This window comes from Tiliqua scincoides, chromosome 2, assembly GCF_035046505.1.
Source record: "Tiliqua scincoides isolate rTilSci1 chromosome 2, rTilSci1.hap2, whole genome shotgun sequence".
NCBI lineage: Eukaryota > Metazoa > Chordata > Lepidosauria > Squamata > Scincidae > Tiliqua > Tiliqua scincoides.
Genome location: NC_089822.1, coordinates 156294154 through 156309610, shown reverse-complemented (window position 1 = coordinate 156309610; position 15457 = coordinate 156294154). Strand labels below are relative to the sequence as shown.

General features: G+C 43.2%; 1 protein-coding gene across 1 annotated transcript; it reads right to left on the bottom strand.

Annotated features, from left to right (window-relative positions):
* Positions 1 to 566: 566 nt before the first annotated feature.
* Positions 567 to 14543, bottom strand: KCTD2 (potassium channel tetramerization domain containing 2). Its single transcript, XM_066617936.1, has 6 exons — positions 14065 to 14543; positions 9952 to 10060; positions 9102 to 9193; positions 7554 to 7649; positions 5796 to 5921; positions 567 to 4182 (listed from the first exon to the last, which is right to left on the bottom strand). The coding sequence occupies exons 1-6, from the start codon at positions 14392 to 14394 to the stop codon at positions 4153 to 4155; spliced, it is 783 nt and encodes a 260-aa protein (XP_066474033.1). The 5' UTR covers positions 14395 to 14543; the 3' UTR covers positions 567 to 4152.
* Between the last annotated feature and the right edge of the window lie 914 nt (positions 14544 to 15457).

Genomic DNA, 15457 nt, shown 5'->3' with positions numbered 1-15457 from the left:
TATCTTATGGTTAATGTGCAAAGTTTTATGAAGTTGGGACTAATTATAAAATCAAGATAATTATGACAATATTCAAGCATTACCCTCTGGTACAACTATTCTCCCTCACTGTCCTCTCCCCCACCCCATGCTTGCTATTTACATTGAAACAACCAGGCTGGCAAACATTGTGATTAATGTTATGTCTAATGTGGCCCTAAGTAGGCAGTGTAAGGCACACCTTGTCTCTGTTGCCCTTTATCCATTCCATGACACTTCCTTGTGCTTGTTCTGTATTGAGTGGAAAGCCTTAAAAGCTTGCATTCTTTCGCCAACTGAACTCTGATAACTAGAAGCTATTGCTGCTTCTCTTCTTGGCATCATGTCGACCGAAGGAGGCTACTAGGGTTGCAATCTTAAACACAGTCACAAGACAGCAGGTTTCATGGAACATAGTGAGACTTCTGAGTATACATGAATAGGACAGCACTGTAAATTCCAATAACTTGTTGCCATATTTTGCACACATCAACTCCTTATTACAGGCAAGACTAGCAGGACACAAGAAAATAGTTGCAACACTTGAATCATGTCAGAATCTTTATTGGAAAAAAAAATCACAGCATCTCCATTATTATTCAAACACATTTAATAAACAAAGAGAAACAGTAGCAAAGGGCACTGACATGTGACAAACTGTACAAAACCTCTAGGTTTGCAGGCAAAACCTGAGGGTGAGGAGCCCACGGCCCAGCTGCAGAGGTCCGAGGAGCAACCCCAACCCCTTTGTGGATAACCCCCCCCCCCCGGACCACTCAGTCACCCCTGAGAAAAATTGATTAAAAATGTGCAGAAACAAAGACACTTTTAATAGAAGGTTATCTCCAACCTTGCTGTAACGGAACAATTGGCCACTAGGAAACTAAACCTATCACTGGGTCCCCAGGGGTTAGCTAATGGTTTAAAGAAAACCTCTGCAAGAGATGCAAACCCCCCAAATCAATATCCGTTCTGCTATTTGCTTCTCTCTTCCCAGTTTACTGCCTTCCGCAGGGGGGAAAAAAGGGGTTTTATTTATTTTCCAGCTTTAGCTTAGGAGAGAAAGTTTCGACTGAGATAAAGGCAAATGGAAGGAAAAGCCCTGTTGCTATAAAGGCAGAGATGCAACTGGTACAGAACATGGAAGCCAGCTCTTGAGATTAACAGGACTTGAAGGTGACCTGTCACATGGTGGGGAAAGAGAATATCACAGGTGGATGAGCTGGAACAAAGTCTTGCCGTAGCTGGATTTCAAGCCCTTTTACTAGGAAAGCTAGCAGCTTTTCCAATCCCTAATACTGTTTCTATTTCCAACTAAACGGCTCACCACTCCAGGGAAGGTCCCAACAAGTTTAATTGCTTTAGTTGAGACTGCTTCATAAAGAAAGGTAGGGAGAAGGCAATTGTGTTCCAGTGAAGAATTATATCCACTGAAAACCTCTCACTAGTTATCAGCAGCAAGTGGAATATACAGGATAGGACTGCCCCATTTCTCAGGTAAAAACACTATGATTTCCCTCAGAGAAGGTCTGTTCAACCTTGCTGAAAGGAAGTTCCAATCTTGCTGTAATACATAACATGTCAAGCCAGATAAGGCCCATCCTGCAATCTGATTTTTCTCCAGATTCAAATGGAGCAGTTTCCAAGGGCACGATGCAGGTAACAGAATGAGAATCTTTGTCCTGACATCAGGCACTCCTCAAATGGGGCCTCCCCATGCATGGTGTTTTTGGTGACCATAAAAGAAAAGAAAACAAAGCAATGAGGTATTTGTTTTGGTCAACTACAGAGTAAGGTCTCCTTCCAAGCAAACCTAACACTGCTATGTGCCCAGCAAGGTGGGGGATGAGTTGGGTTAGGCCATGTTGGAAATGGCAGTTACTCTTGGTATCATTAGCCTGTTTTTCTTTCAACTAGTTCATATCACCTCCCACTCCCCACCCCCCCCAGAGGAGAAAGGAGATTATGAGGGTACACGTGAATGCTATACACCTGTGGTTCTTATACTGCCTAACAGCACACACACACCTGGTTATTTCTCAGTTGTGGACACACACCGACGAAGGCTGAAGGTACAAGATACTCAGAGATTTATGTACACATCACAGTGTTAGTTAAATCCAGCCAAGACATACAGGCTAGTCGTGCCAACACCAACACATTTTTAAACGGGAAAGGCAGGATAGGACAGGGAGGTTGGTTTAGTTCAATACAGTATGGAGCCAGTTGAGTTTCAGCAGCTGGTAAGTGACACAATTAGTCTCAAGACCTTTGGCACAGTCTATTGTTACAGAGACTGGACTAGTACATGTTAGTCAAACTCTAACCTCCAGTGAAGATTTGGAGGTATGTTGGTAGAAGTGATGGGGAAGCTCTGTGATATATGCACAAGAAAAGTGAAAAGCAACAGAAGATGGGGTAGGGGGAATTAAGTGTCAAACATGATTTGAACTCCTTTGCTGTATTGGTGATGAGGTCTCCCATAATAGCATTCTACTCACTGTCCTCCCCCTCAGCCCTAAAGTTTACAAGGAAGAAATAGGAAGGGAAGCCTCATTACCCAACACCATAAAACATGAAAACAATGACTGCACTTCCTTGGCAGGAAATCTCAAGCACACCACTCAGAGTGAGTGATCACAGGCTAATATGGGAGGTTCCATTATTGCCTGGAGAAGACCAAAGCATTCTAGTTTCTCTGAAACTTTGGTTCAATATAACTGGGGCTTAACTCAAGGCCAAGATGACCAACAAGAAACAAAGCTAAGATGTAGAGAGGAGGTACCATGCACAAATGCTTAAGGGATTCCATTTACCAACAACTAGGAGGGGACATTTCACTGATTAGGGATGGCACAAATTCACTGACATGATCAGCGAGTCCCATTTGGCTAAGATTAGAATTCAAGAGAGGCACAACATTTTCACGTCCATTCAAGGCATTCCAAATGAAAAAAGAGTTACAAGAGTTCACATATCACTTTGGACAAGAAACATCACAATAGTTTGGCAACTTTCAACACTCCCCCCCCCAAAGAAACCCCCCTGTGCAATGCCCCTTAGTTATTTAGAATAAAATGACACAATAAAAGGGGTGGGGGACTAAAAATGCAGAATCAACATATGCAAGTAAAGGACCCTCCATTCCCAAATGTATTGGATAAGAGTTAAAGTCTACCAAGTTAACTATTGTACAAAAGAAAACCTGCTGTAATGCAGGACAGCAAGAGAACAAAGGGGTTACTTCATGCTGCTGAGACAAGGCAAAGCTGAACTTGGCAGGAACAAATCTGCCAGATAAAAGAGAAACCTCAAATTAAACCAAGGGACTATATCCTAGTCTCTGGCAAGAGAAATGGGGCATAAGCCTCATTGCCACTCTCCCCTGACACCAAAGAATAAGTGGCAGCACAACTGAATCTGAAGCTTGGGGGGAGGAATTGCACATTTTTAAAGATATGTGCAGAGCAATGACCACACCACACTGTGAGAAATGCCTATAGCTCATATTTTAGTGTTATCAGAAGAAAAACCCCTTCAGTCAAGCCCCCTGTATGGGCATGATCCCCCCCCCCATTCAAACAACTTTGGATTTCCCATCTAGCAGGTAACCGATCCAACAACAAATATAAAGCAAGAACCAAAAAAGGCTTAGAGGGAAAAAACCTAAGGAATGTTCCTAGTTTAGACACTCATTTCAAAATCCATTTTTGTGAGATCTGGGTGAGTCTAAATGGGACAAGTTTCTTGATTTAACTACAAGGAATGACACTGTTCATCCAATGTTCTCTGTCATGCATTCTAGATCAGCCATGCCTGGGATAACTTAAGGAGCTCAAAAAGGCTTCAAAGAGGACCCCCCCATCACATCTATGCCAAGACAAAGAAAAAGGTAGTGAGGCAAAGGGGCTATCCAGCTGTAAGAGTCTCTTCTTTCTTCTTCATTCTGTGACTGGGGTGGGATGAGCCTTTGGTTTTCACCAGGATTAATTCTCCACTGGCAGGACAGGCTCAGCTTTGCTTTGTGTTAGTTTAATTACTGTACAAAAGCAAGGTTGGACTGCAGGAGAAATGCTCTGCCCAGCTAGATTGCCCTTTTAACATCTGGGAGTTGTGAAGTATTAGATGCTCAGATTACATCCGGGATCCTCGCTCTTGAAGAATCTGGAAAAAGAGAAGCACCAGCATATCAGTAACTAGCTATGACCAAGTCCCTCACAGAAGTAAGGTCTACCTCTCATTTTACCCAATGTGTAGTCCTCCTCTGTTTTGAGTTCTGGTGACAGAAAATGGGATGAATTTGCTTTGCATTCCCAGGAAGGTGTTCTAGGAGGTCAGATCAAACTTTGGATTTCTCCCTCTGGTAGAACAGAGGTCCAGAATGTATGTGAACCCAAAAATGCATTGGCTTTTGATAATTCATTCCAAGACCTTGGAAGGTGAAGTTTCTGTCTAAGAACCAAGCCAAAGCAGAGTGCCTAAGAACTAAGCAGAGTGCCCACTGACTCTTTAGAGACCATGGTTATCAGTTTACAATGTTGTAATTATAAAACACAAATTACAAGATAGTATCCTTCTGTCTGTACACTGCCATACATCCTTCCCTCTGTACACTGATGTTAAAAATGCTGCAGTTGGCAAGACTACCAAACACTTACATTTGTGTCACTGATTAGCTTATCTATCACCCAGAAGGTCCTGATGAGGCAATTGTAAAGTGAATAACCTGTTGTATAGTGAACCTTGTTTTATTACAGAATGTCCAACTAAAGTTATTTGAATGCAAAATGAACCCATTATAAAGTGAGAGTCTGCTGCACCAATATAAGATTTTCCCATAATTCTTATGGGAATGAGAGGATGAGAGATAAGTGAGAAGGGCTGTAGCATACGTATCTTCACAGATGTTAATATGAACACATCCGTGAATACACTGTTGTCTTCACATTATAGAAGGAGAATAATGTTCTCTGCTCAGATTCATAAAGACAGCTATGTGAGAGAGGGTCAGTCCAATCCTGAGCTGCCCGACGTGAGGTGCTGCAGTGGCAACAAAAATGGTTGCTACTGCATCTGAGCACTCCAGGCAGCTGCCGCCTCCTCCTCAGGAGAAGGGAACTTTTGTCCCCTTCCCCCAGATAAACCGAGTAGCCCCGCAATGGGGCTACTCGATTCTATGACCACCCGAAGGTCAGCGTAGAATGAAGAGCCTCTGTGTCAGTCCACCTCCTCCCTGCTCTGTCCCTACCCTCCCTCTCCCCCACCCCAGAACATCTCCTCCCCACCTCTCAGCAGTCTGCACGAGCACCAAGTGGCAGAGCTACGGTGCTCCACCGATGCTAGCCCAGCACTGGCCAGCGCTGGGCTAGCACTGGTGCTAGGGCCCACAAAAGTGCCTTATGACACGTTTGCAACAGTGTGTGCTGGCAGCGCATGCGAGTAGGAGCCGATGCAAGCTGAGGAAATAAGCTTTCTTGAGTCCAAGCATTTAGAAATTGAAACCTTCTCTCAGAAACATTACAAAAAAAATTAACTATGGAGAGGAGAGAAAAATCTTCTAAGTTGGCCACTTGAAGTGTATACTGAGAACCCAGGAAAGCTCTCCCTCCCCCACATTTTAGCAGTTTATTGTTCTGTTTCCACAATTTCTGACAATAGCGGACAGTAGCTGCAGTTAAATTTTAGTCAACAACCCAACTATTGGAAGCTGCACACTTTATAAGCAAGCTGCTTTCTGGATCCAGAAAGACATGCTCTGTCACCGTAAGGTTCCTCACCTTTGCTTTTTCGCTAGGCTCTATAACAATGCCGTTGGTAGAGTTATTGAGCTCTCTGGATACAACACAGAGAAATTCTGCTTGGTCTTCATTTCCATAGTTATAGGAAGAGCCAATACTGATTAGCTGATGGAAAAGAAAACAAAGAATATAAAGACTATATGTAGCAAGATCCAATATGTGGTGATCAGCCTTATAAGACCAGAGCCAAACTTCACCTGGCCTAGGCTCCAGCAGTAGTTGGCTTTGGACCCTGCGATCTTTGTTGCAGTGCCATGACAAAGCACTCTGCATCCCTAGCAGGGTTGGGAACTTGAGTCAGTGACTTGAACTTGAGGTGTGATTTTTGCTGACTCGGCAATTTGAGAGTCACGCACATGGAAGAATCTGAAAAAAAACAAGTCAGGGCCCCCCTGACTTGACACTCATCCCACGCAAGCTGACTTGAGTCTGCCTATGCTTGCTTACTGTTTTTGCGGCATGAAAAACCTTGTGGGGCCAGCATTCCAATCAGGCAAGAGGCAGAGTTCCATCCATGAGGCAGGGAAGGGTTAATGCTTCCTTTCCCAGTTAAGTGGGGGGGGGAGGCAGGAGGGGGCTTTTTGCCTTCTCTGATATGAAGGGAGAAATTGATTGTCATTGGGAAAAGGATGGAGGTTCTCATGTTGTCTTTGGCTGAGGGAGGACAGGAGGAGGAGTCAAGGGTGTTCTTGACTTACAAATCACTGCAGAAACCCAGGGAGGAGGAAAAAGGAGGAGGGGAAAGGTTTGCAGCAATCACGCTTTCCATTGCATGGCTGGCTGTCACTAAAGGAGTCACTAAAGAGTGACTCAACAACTTGGAAAATGCTCCCGTTACAACTTGTTGTTGAGGATATCTACTTTCAATGCTTCGACAGCAACACCCTAATCAACTTGAAAAAGCACAATGGGGACTTTTAAAGCAAGAGTAACAATCCCCTCCATCCCTGCCTGTTTAAGGACAATCAGAACTAAGGTTGAATGTCTTGGCTATAGTTAAATAGGAAGAAATATAAAATTGATTTTATTGTGTACTGCGTCACCCCATGACGTATAATGGGATGGATGGGCAAGTCTGAAAAGCATGCATTGAAAGTGCTGTCTCACTGATTCAAATTCCTGCCATTCACTGTTACAGACTAACTCAACTCATTCCAGTCCTTGCCAGGGCACAGGTAATCAAATAGGGATCAAATATGAGATGTTCAGCCTTTATATAGCTGGCTGGATTGAAACCTAGGTAACAATCCAAAGCAAATATCCTATAATGAAGATCAGGCGTATTAGCCAAAGTTGATACTGCAAATATCTCCAATAGTGAAGATACTAAGCAAACTGAGCACTCACTGATGAAAGAAAAACTGCCATTGCTATCCAGATGTCAATACTATCAAAACCAATAGTGCTGATGGGGGAGGAAGGCAGGTCTGGAATCAGGTTTCTCCCAACAATTGATTAGCAACGTGTTATAGGCTATAGGCTCAGAAACCGGACTTCAATAGTTTGAGCACAGCAGACTAGGTACAGTTTATGGAGCTTCCCAAGGGAACATAAAATTCCCTAAAACTAAAAAGTTTCCAAGGAAAATACACAGCTACATTAATGATTAGACTACTCTTAATCCTCTCCCAAGAGCAAATAATGAGAGGACGGATAAGATATAATACAATGAAGCAATCCCATATAGATGGTCCCTTCTTTTGGATGGCATGCACTGGATTCATTAGCACTGGATACCTGTTCAAATTTCCATCCATCAGACATAGTGGACACCATTTGGGTGAGCTCTTCCTCTTGGCACTGCAGGACTCTGTATACATGCTTGACAGGTCCCTGAAACACAAAGGAAAAGCCAACCGGCAAATTAGAAGTTTGTACTGTGATTTTGTGAAACAGAAAAAGTCTGATTAAATAGGAAATGCAGCTTCAGATTAGCCTCAAAAAACTGATGTAGAATCTCATGATTCCTGATGACTTCTGAGAAGATGCATTTTAAGGTATGTTTTTATAGAACACTTCTAGTCATCATGGGTATAAAAAGCCTGACAAAAAAAATGAAGCTGAATAAAAACCAGAAATTGTCTTAGTAGGTAGATGGGTAGCATGCGGATCTTATGGCACAGAGATAGCTATGCCATATTGTAGCAAACACTGGTGTATATATTTTGACAAGCTAAAGACATCACAGCAACCAAAAGGCCTCATTATTCTAGTGCTACTGCAAAGGTGGGGAGGAAACCAGCCTGCCCTTCTCCTCAGTAGCACCATGGGTGGGGCCTCCGGGAGCCTTATTTATGAGATTCCTGAACTTAGCATACCTCCCTTCTGCTAATACAGGCATCCGGGGAAGTGGAGGCTAAGCACATCAATCTCAAGCACACTTCAATTTCTCTGAGCTCAGTTACACATTGCGACATATCTATTCCTTCCAGCCCCATGTTGCATCAGTCTTACCTTTCCTTTTCTTCAAAGAAAAAAAAAAATCTCATTCTTTATCAAATATGAAAAACATGAACTTTAAATGTGTACAAGTGTGCATAATTTATTCTAATATAAGTTTCCAGACCTGGTAACAAAATTTACACTGTACGTTATGAATGGAGGAATACCCTGTAAATCTACCTGTCCTCGGAGGTCATCTCAGGTAGCCCTATTATGGGCACCAGCATCTTTCAACTGGCAGTGACTCATGAGAGGGCCTTTTGTACTGTGATGCCTGACCTGTGGAATTCTCTCCCTCTAGAACTTAAGACTGCCTCCACCTCCACCCCCCGGAAGAAGTCTTACAGCGCAATCTGATCCAACTTTCCACTGCCAATGCAGCTGAAATGCACCCCCAAGGTAAGGGGGAACAAATATTCCTTTACCTTGAAAAGGTCTCCATGATTACTTTCCCACCACAGAATCCAGCATGCTCCTCATTGTCTCACTGAGATTTTGCAAGAGGAGGCATGGGTGTAAGAGGCACGAGTATTGCCTTCCTAAACACCTAGTGTGAGGGAGAGAAGACAACCCTCCATTCTTCAATGCAGAATTTGAAAAGGAAAGGAGCGGTTTCTCTCACTCTCTGCTTCACTTTGTAGAAGGCAGTAGCAGCGAGGTGCTACTTGTGCCTTCTGCAAAAGCCCAGCACAGGAGAAGACCTCTCTGCACCTGCCCCAGGTCTTCTGGAGAAAGAAGGGGTCAGTGACCATCACAAATAGGCTACTAAGCCACTCTGAAGTGCGTGGATCTCTTATTTTAAGGATAGATTTCTCCCTTCCATTCCCTTTCAGTGTGGATTACTTGAGAAGTTCTGCTCTCATTGTCCCGTATTCGCTCCTTCACCAGCCGCACTAGAGATGCAATGTTGTAAAATTCAGCTTCTTCCAGGACACCTAGGAATGAGAGCAAAAAGTATAGGTAAGATGTTGGTAACCTTCACAAGGGGAAGAATTCTAGAAACCACCACCTTGCTAACCCCCCAAAGATCTTATGTAAGGAACTTTATGCTCCAATACTGCAATAGCTTTTTAATAGGGCCTGAGATAACACGTGCTTTTGCTTAACATAGTAATTAATATGATCAGAGATAAGATGCTACTGAAATCTAATTTTACTATGAGCAAACACAAAAGAATGGGGAAAATGCTGCTTCAAACATACTGAAACACAAGTATTTCATCAATGAAGAACACTTCCCCCTTTCATTACAGACCACTAAAATAACTTGGGAGTTCTAGTAGAAAAAGTGTTCCTTCCATTTGAAGCTCTTCAGAAAAGTTTCTGCAGACCACTTTTTAATTGAAAACAAGACCTAATAAAAAGGTCACTACTGTTTCTTTATAGAATGTCTTGGACCAGATAATTACCAAAGAATATGTGATCAAAAATACTTCCATGAGCAAGAATATTTTGTGCTAATCCTCTGTGGGTTTGTCTAAAAATGAACTGTCACATTAGCACAAGACAGAAAAATGCAACCTATAGCCTGACTCCAGCCAAGAATTAAATATATTCAAGTCCACTGAAATCAGTAGGCTTAAGCGCACTTACCTTTGGGCTGGAGTATGGCCAACATCCATTAAGGATCTCTCCAGTTTTTCCAAGGATATAAATCAAAGTGAGATAAAGCACTGCAGTCCCTTTTTCTTACCTTCCTCTGCCAGTTCCTTGTTTATTATGAGTTTTCCATGCCGGAGGTAGTTCAGGATTGGACCAAAGTATGTGGGATCCCTATCAATGAGATATGCCCCTGTTTCATCCTGTTAGGGACACACCAGAGTCAGATTCTAATGCAACAACGACAGTTTAACATAACTACACATTTGGCTGTGGAAATTAGTTTCATGGAAAATGGAAATTTGTTTCTCTGCAAAGAATGTCTACTCTTTTCAGAAAATAAGAGGGTTCTTTTTAACTAGATGAATCTGTACTAAACCATCTAGACGGTATAGTTAAACTAAATTAATTTCTAACCTGGGCCATTGGAGCAGTTAAAGAACAAAAACCTTGGCTGATTGACCAGTCAAATATTACAACTTTAGTTTCTGCATTAGTGTAAAGAAATAAATTCTAAATCATTGTAATTAATTATTTATAGTCAAGGACATTATGTGAATATTTTAAAAAGTGTATACCTCACCCTTCCATCCCTGCAGAAATTACCAGGGCAGCTTACAACACTTAAGTAACCGGATCAACAATATTTAATAAATCCACACCAAATAAAACCCACACAAGCAAAAGATGACAACAAGAGACAGAGACTTAATTAACAAAAAACCAAAGAGAAGAGGTGAGCCTTTACCACCCATTTGAAAACACTCAATGACTGAACAAATCAGGTCTTCCATACAAATATAAGTGTATGTCAAAGATTCTAAAGGGACTAATAATTCTTCACCTTTATTTGACAGTCCAGAAGTAGCCAGGAGAGTTGCACATTTTGTTTTATAAATGTAAGATAGAAGGCACATATTTTTATAAATTAAAAGGTTTATTTATACTCAAGTTTGTTTCTTTTACTGTCCTATGAAGTATAACACAGAAAAGCAAGTTTTTAAATGTTGTCATGATAATAGTACAGAGCAAGCAGTGCACTATGGGACATGGGAAAGCGTGTATTTCTAAGCTCCCACAGGGACAGGTAGGAACAAACGCCTATTCCTGCCTTTATTATCAGATGACACTATGATGTGCTTAAAAGAGAGGCCTATATAAGAGCATTCCATCCAATGACCTGATCTTATGTTCATTTCCTTCAAGTAAACTGCTCTTACACCCATCAATGGCAGTTCTTTAAAGTCAATAAAGATTATTTACCCCTGAATTTTTTCCCCAGCTTCAACAATGTGAACTGAATGAAGGAAATGAGCAGGCAAAAATGAACACAATAACTCTTTAGCTGCACTATTTTTGTTTATTTTGTCTACTTGTACATATTTAGGATTGACAAAACCATGAATCCTCTTGTGTATCAACTAAAGATGAATACAGACCATGGCAGCCCTTTTTAGCCATTTGTAAATATATTTACAAATATATTTGTAATCCTTGCTAACTGACGAGGCGACTGGGTGGTAATAATAATAATATCAACAACAATAATAATTTGTAAATATATACATTTAATTTCTCTTGTGTGTATGGTGCTTCCAATTCTAAACAACACCTTTTAAGCACCTTATTTTCTCCCTTCGTTTTTTACAGGAGATTAACAACATCCTCCACAATATTTCAGTATTATCAGCAGTGACATGCAACACCTATTTAAACATGTGTTATTCTGGTCACATGCCTTTAAGCATTAAAAGAGAGTTTTGGCCAATGTTTTGTAGTAAAAGTTTTGAATGCTTTTAGTCCTTCCTTATTTCACTGACTTTCACCACTGACCATACTTGTGACAAATTTGGATCTTTCATGCATAATTTGCCTTTAAGATCTGTGGTGCAAGTCTGGTCCTGAATTAAGGCAGTTGACAACTGTGTACAAGAGAATACATTCATATTTACAGCCCAATCCTTTCCACATCCCATCTTGCAACTATGCAAAAGGAAAAAGAAAATAATTAAAAATCCTACTTTCAGAGAGGGGAAATTAAGCAATGCTTAAGGAAAAAACACAACTGTGGATAATTGCACATATTTAATAAATAAATAAATATTTTCACTTGATGTGCTAGGGCAGGGATCTCCAAACCTTTTGGCCAGAGGGACGCATGAAATATCTGGCACTGTGCTGAGGGCCAGAAAAAAATTTAAATATAAAATTTAAATAAATAAATTAGAGATGGAACTTAGATGAATGAATAAATGAATGAGTGGGCTCATTCACTCAGCCTTTCCAGTCCCCAGAACACCTTCCAGATGCAATCAGCACAGCTCTGGTCATGTTCAGTCAAGTGGGCCAGAGGCTTTCAGGGGACAAGAGGCTGGACACGGGCTAGACCGAAGCTTACTGAGGGCCGAGGTTTGGAGACCCCTGTGCTAGGGTATGAGCTGGCAAATGCAATTAGTAGTTGCTGTGCTCATTGAAGAAAAGTAGAGGAAGCAAAACAGGTTAGTAACTTGAAAGGAAAGAGAACAGCAACTCTACGGATTTATGGCATGGGGCAGACAAGACTTAGCCACACCTCAGCTTCTCAAGATAAAAACTAGCTATATATAGAGACTGCTGATATTCTGGAGAGAAGAACTATGGTTGGCAACCTTCAGTCTCGAAAGACTATGGTATAAGCCTACAGCACCTGGTATTCCCAAGCCGTCTCCCATCCAAGTACTAACCAGGCCTGACCCTGCTTAGCTTCCGAGATCAGACAAGATGGGGCATCTACAAGGTAACAGTTGAAGAACTATATGTCTGATACATTTACCAAAAGTGCTGACTTGCCTTTTCATGTGGATACAGTGATTCTGGAAAGAGGCAGGCACAAAGTGCTAGGTTAGGGAATGCTCTTTTTAAAGACACATAGCTATACCCATACAGCTCCTTAACATTTCAGCTAGAAATAATGGGAAGCTGCAAAATTCTAGTCTTTAACAGTATGGGTTGTAACATTAAGAGAATTCTCCTCCCCTTGCGTGCGTAGAGAATATTCTTCTGTAAGTGGCTCAGGAAGACAAAGACACTCAAAAGTACTAGCAATTTCAGATATGGCTCAGAAAACTGATTCTATGCAGGGATAATTCTGGAATAATTTTTAAGGATGATCATGCCAAAGATAAATGGTTTACATTTACAGAGGTTTACAGAAATTACCAAATGGCCACACATGTAGATTGTATACTCAACTCAACTCTACAAACCTTTATTGGGCATAGATGGTAGTACATTTAGTAGACTTTGGGTGGATACCAATGACCAGTTTTGCCCCACACCCACAATTGAGGACAAGGATTCTCCTTACTGACTTCTAAGTGGTAAAAATATACACATAAGGGAACATAAGCCCAGATGGATCAGGCCAGAGGCCCATCTAGTCCAGCATCCTGCATCTCACAGTGGCCCACCAGATGGCTCAGGTAGCACACAAGAACAGGAGACCTGCATCCTAGTGCCCTCCCTTGTATCTGTGGCATTCTGAAATAAGTACACCATTGTCAGTGAAGGCTCAGTAAACGGTCATGTGTCCACCAATCCAAGTGGAATGTGGGATGTGACAAGTTCTGTAACATATAAGGATATCCAGAGAGAGAGAGAGAGAGGAAAAAGAAACTGGAGATGTTCACCAAGGAAAACATATATCCCACCTCCACAACCCAGACAGACTACCCCTACTTTAAGGAAGCATGCCCTGTGTGTGCGCCAACTCATTTTCACCTTTTCACCTAATTATTATTATTATTATTTTCATTGGAGCAGAGGCTCCTACTGTAGCCATGGGGTACCTGGGGGCAAAGCACGAGCCTCCCTTTTGAATCATGTGCAGATTAAACCTCCTTCACTAGGAAGGATGAGAAGGGGCTTCCTGCAACAGATGCTGCTTTGGGAAGATGAGCTTCCCTTGGGAAGATGAGCAGCGTGAGGTTGGACTGGTGGCTTGAACTAGTGAATAACAGCCCCAACCTATGCATGTCTGCTCAGAAGTAACTCCCATTAGAGTCTATGGGGCTTACTCCTGGGTAAGTGTGGCTGGGACTGCAGCCCCAGAGCCCCCTCCTATGCATGTCTGCTCAGAAACCAGTCCCATTAGAGTCAGTGGGGCTTCCTCCCAGGGAAGAGGACTGCAGCCTCAGGCACGCTTAAGAGGCGCCCCGGAGCAGCTCACCTTGTCCGAGCCCAGCTCGGGCCCCTCCTGGCAGCAGAGGCGGCAGAGGAAGGACTTGGGCTCGCGGCAGAGCGTCTGGCGGGTGCTGACGAAGTAGGTGCCGCCCACGTTGAGCCGGACCCACTTGGAACCCCCGCTGCTGCTGCTGCTGCTGCCCCCGCCGCCCCCCGGCGCGGCTCTGTCGGGCGCGGAGGGCTCGGGGCTGCGGGGCGGGCAGGCGGGAGCCGCGGCCGGGCGAGGACTGGGCGGCCCCGCCAGCGGGAGCGGGAGCGGGAGCGGGCTGGGAGTGCGGCCCCGCGGCGGCCCCTCCGCGGCCGCCAGCTCCGCCATTCTGGGCGACCGCTTCTTCCCGGACGAACGGCAGACAGGCAGGCTGAGCTCAGCGGCCGAGGCGGAGAAGCTGCAGCTGCGCTCGACGGCGCTCGGAAGCCATCATCCCAATGCCCCTGACAGGGAGAGTCGGGCTTCCGGGAGGAAGAGGCACTTCCGGGTCACCAACCGCTCTGCGCCGCTTCCACCTCCCTCGAGACTGCGCACGCGCCTGACCAGAAGCACTCCGGAGGGAGGGGGCGAGAGAAGTCAACGCCAGGCACCGAGAATAAAACCTCCAGCAAGCCTAGAGCGAGTGGGCGGCTACACAGGAAATAATAATAGAGATGCGATGCTTCCGGGCCTGTCTATACCATAGAGACGTGAAAGGAAGGAAAAGTCCTTTGCCTGCAGGAGGCACTTCCTGGTTGCCTTTGACGCCAGGACTGCTCTCATTAGGAGAGCACATTGTAGCTACTTATAGGCAGTGGCTACCCCATGATTTAATGAATTAAATGTATTATTATTACTGTATTATAGAAAATAGCAATGTAAAAATGGCAGATGAAATGATTTTAGCTTACAAAAACTTGTGCCACATTACTTTGTAGGGCACAAGCCTAAGCAAGTTACTCAGAAGCAAGTCCTATTGTGTTCAATTGGTCTGTTGCAAGGTGGTTACGTTAATTGTTGTGTCCGCAGCAATCTTCAAACAAGCTCAAACATGAGCTTGAAGAGCAAAGTTGAAAATAAAAATAAAAGCAAGCTTGGTGAAAATGAGCAAACATTTATTCATTGCCAGCAATGGGCTTCTCTCAGTGGTTCAAAATGGGGAACACAGAGAGCTGTGGTCTCTCAGTGTCCCAGACAAAAGCAATTTTCCCTGCTGGGTTTTACCTTATATACCTGTAGGGTCCTTTGTTTGAGAAAATCCCAATCCTATTTGTTAGAGCCCACGATGTCAGAAATGGGGATTTTTCATAACTCCTCCTTCCTAGTGCTATCATATTTCCAGAATGCACTGTTCTCAGGACTTGCCAGGGGGCGGTGTGCATCTATCTTAATTTTCCTAATTACACTAATT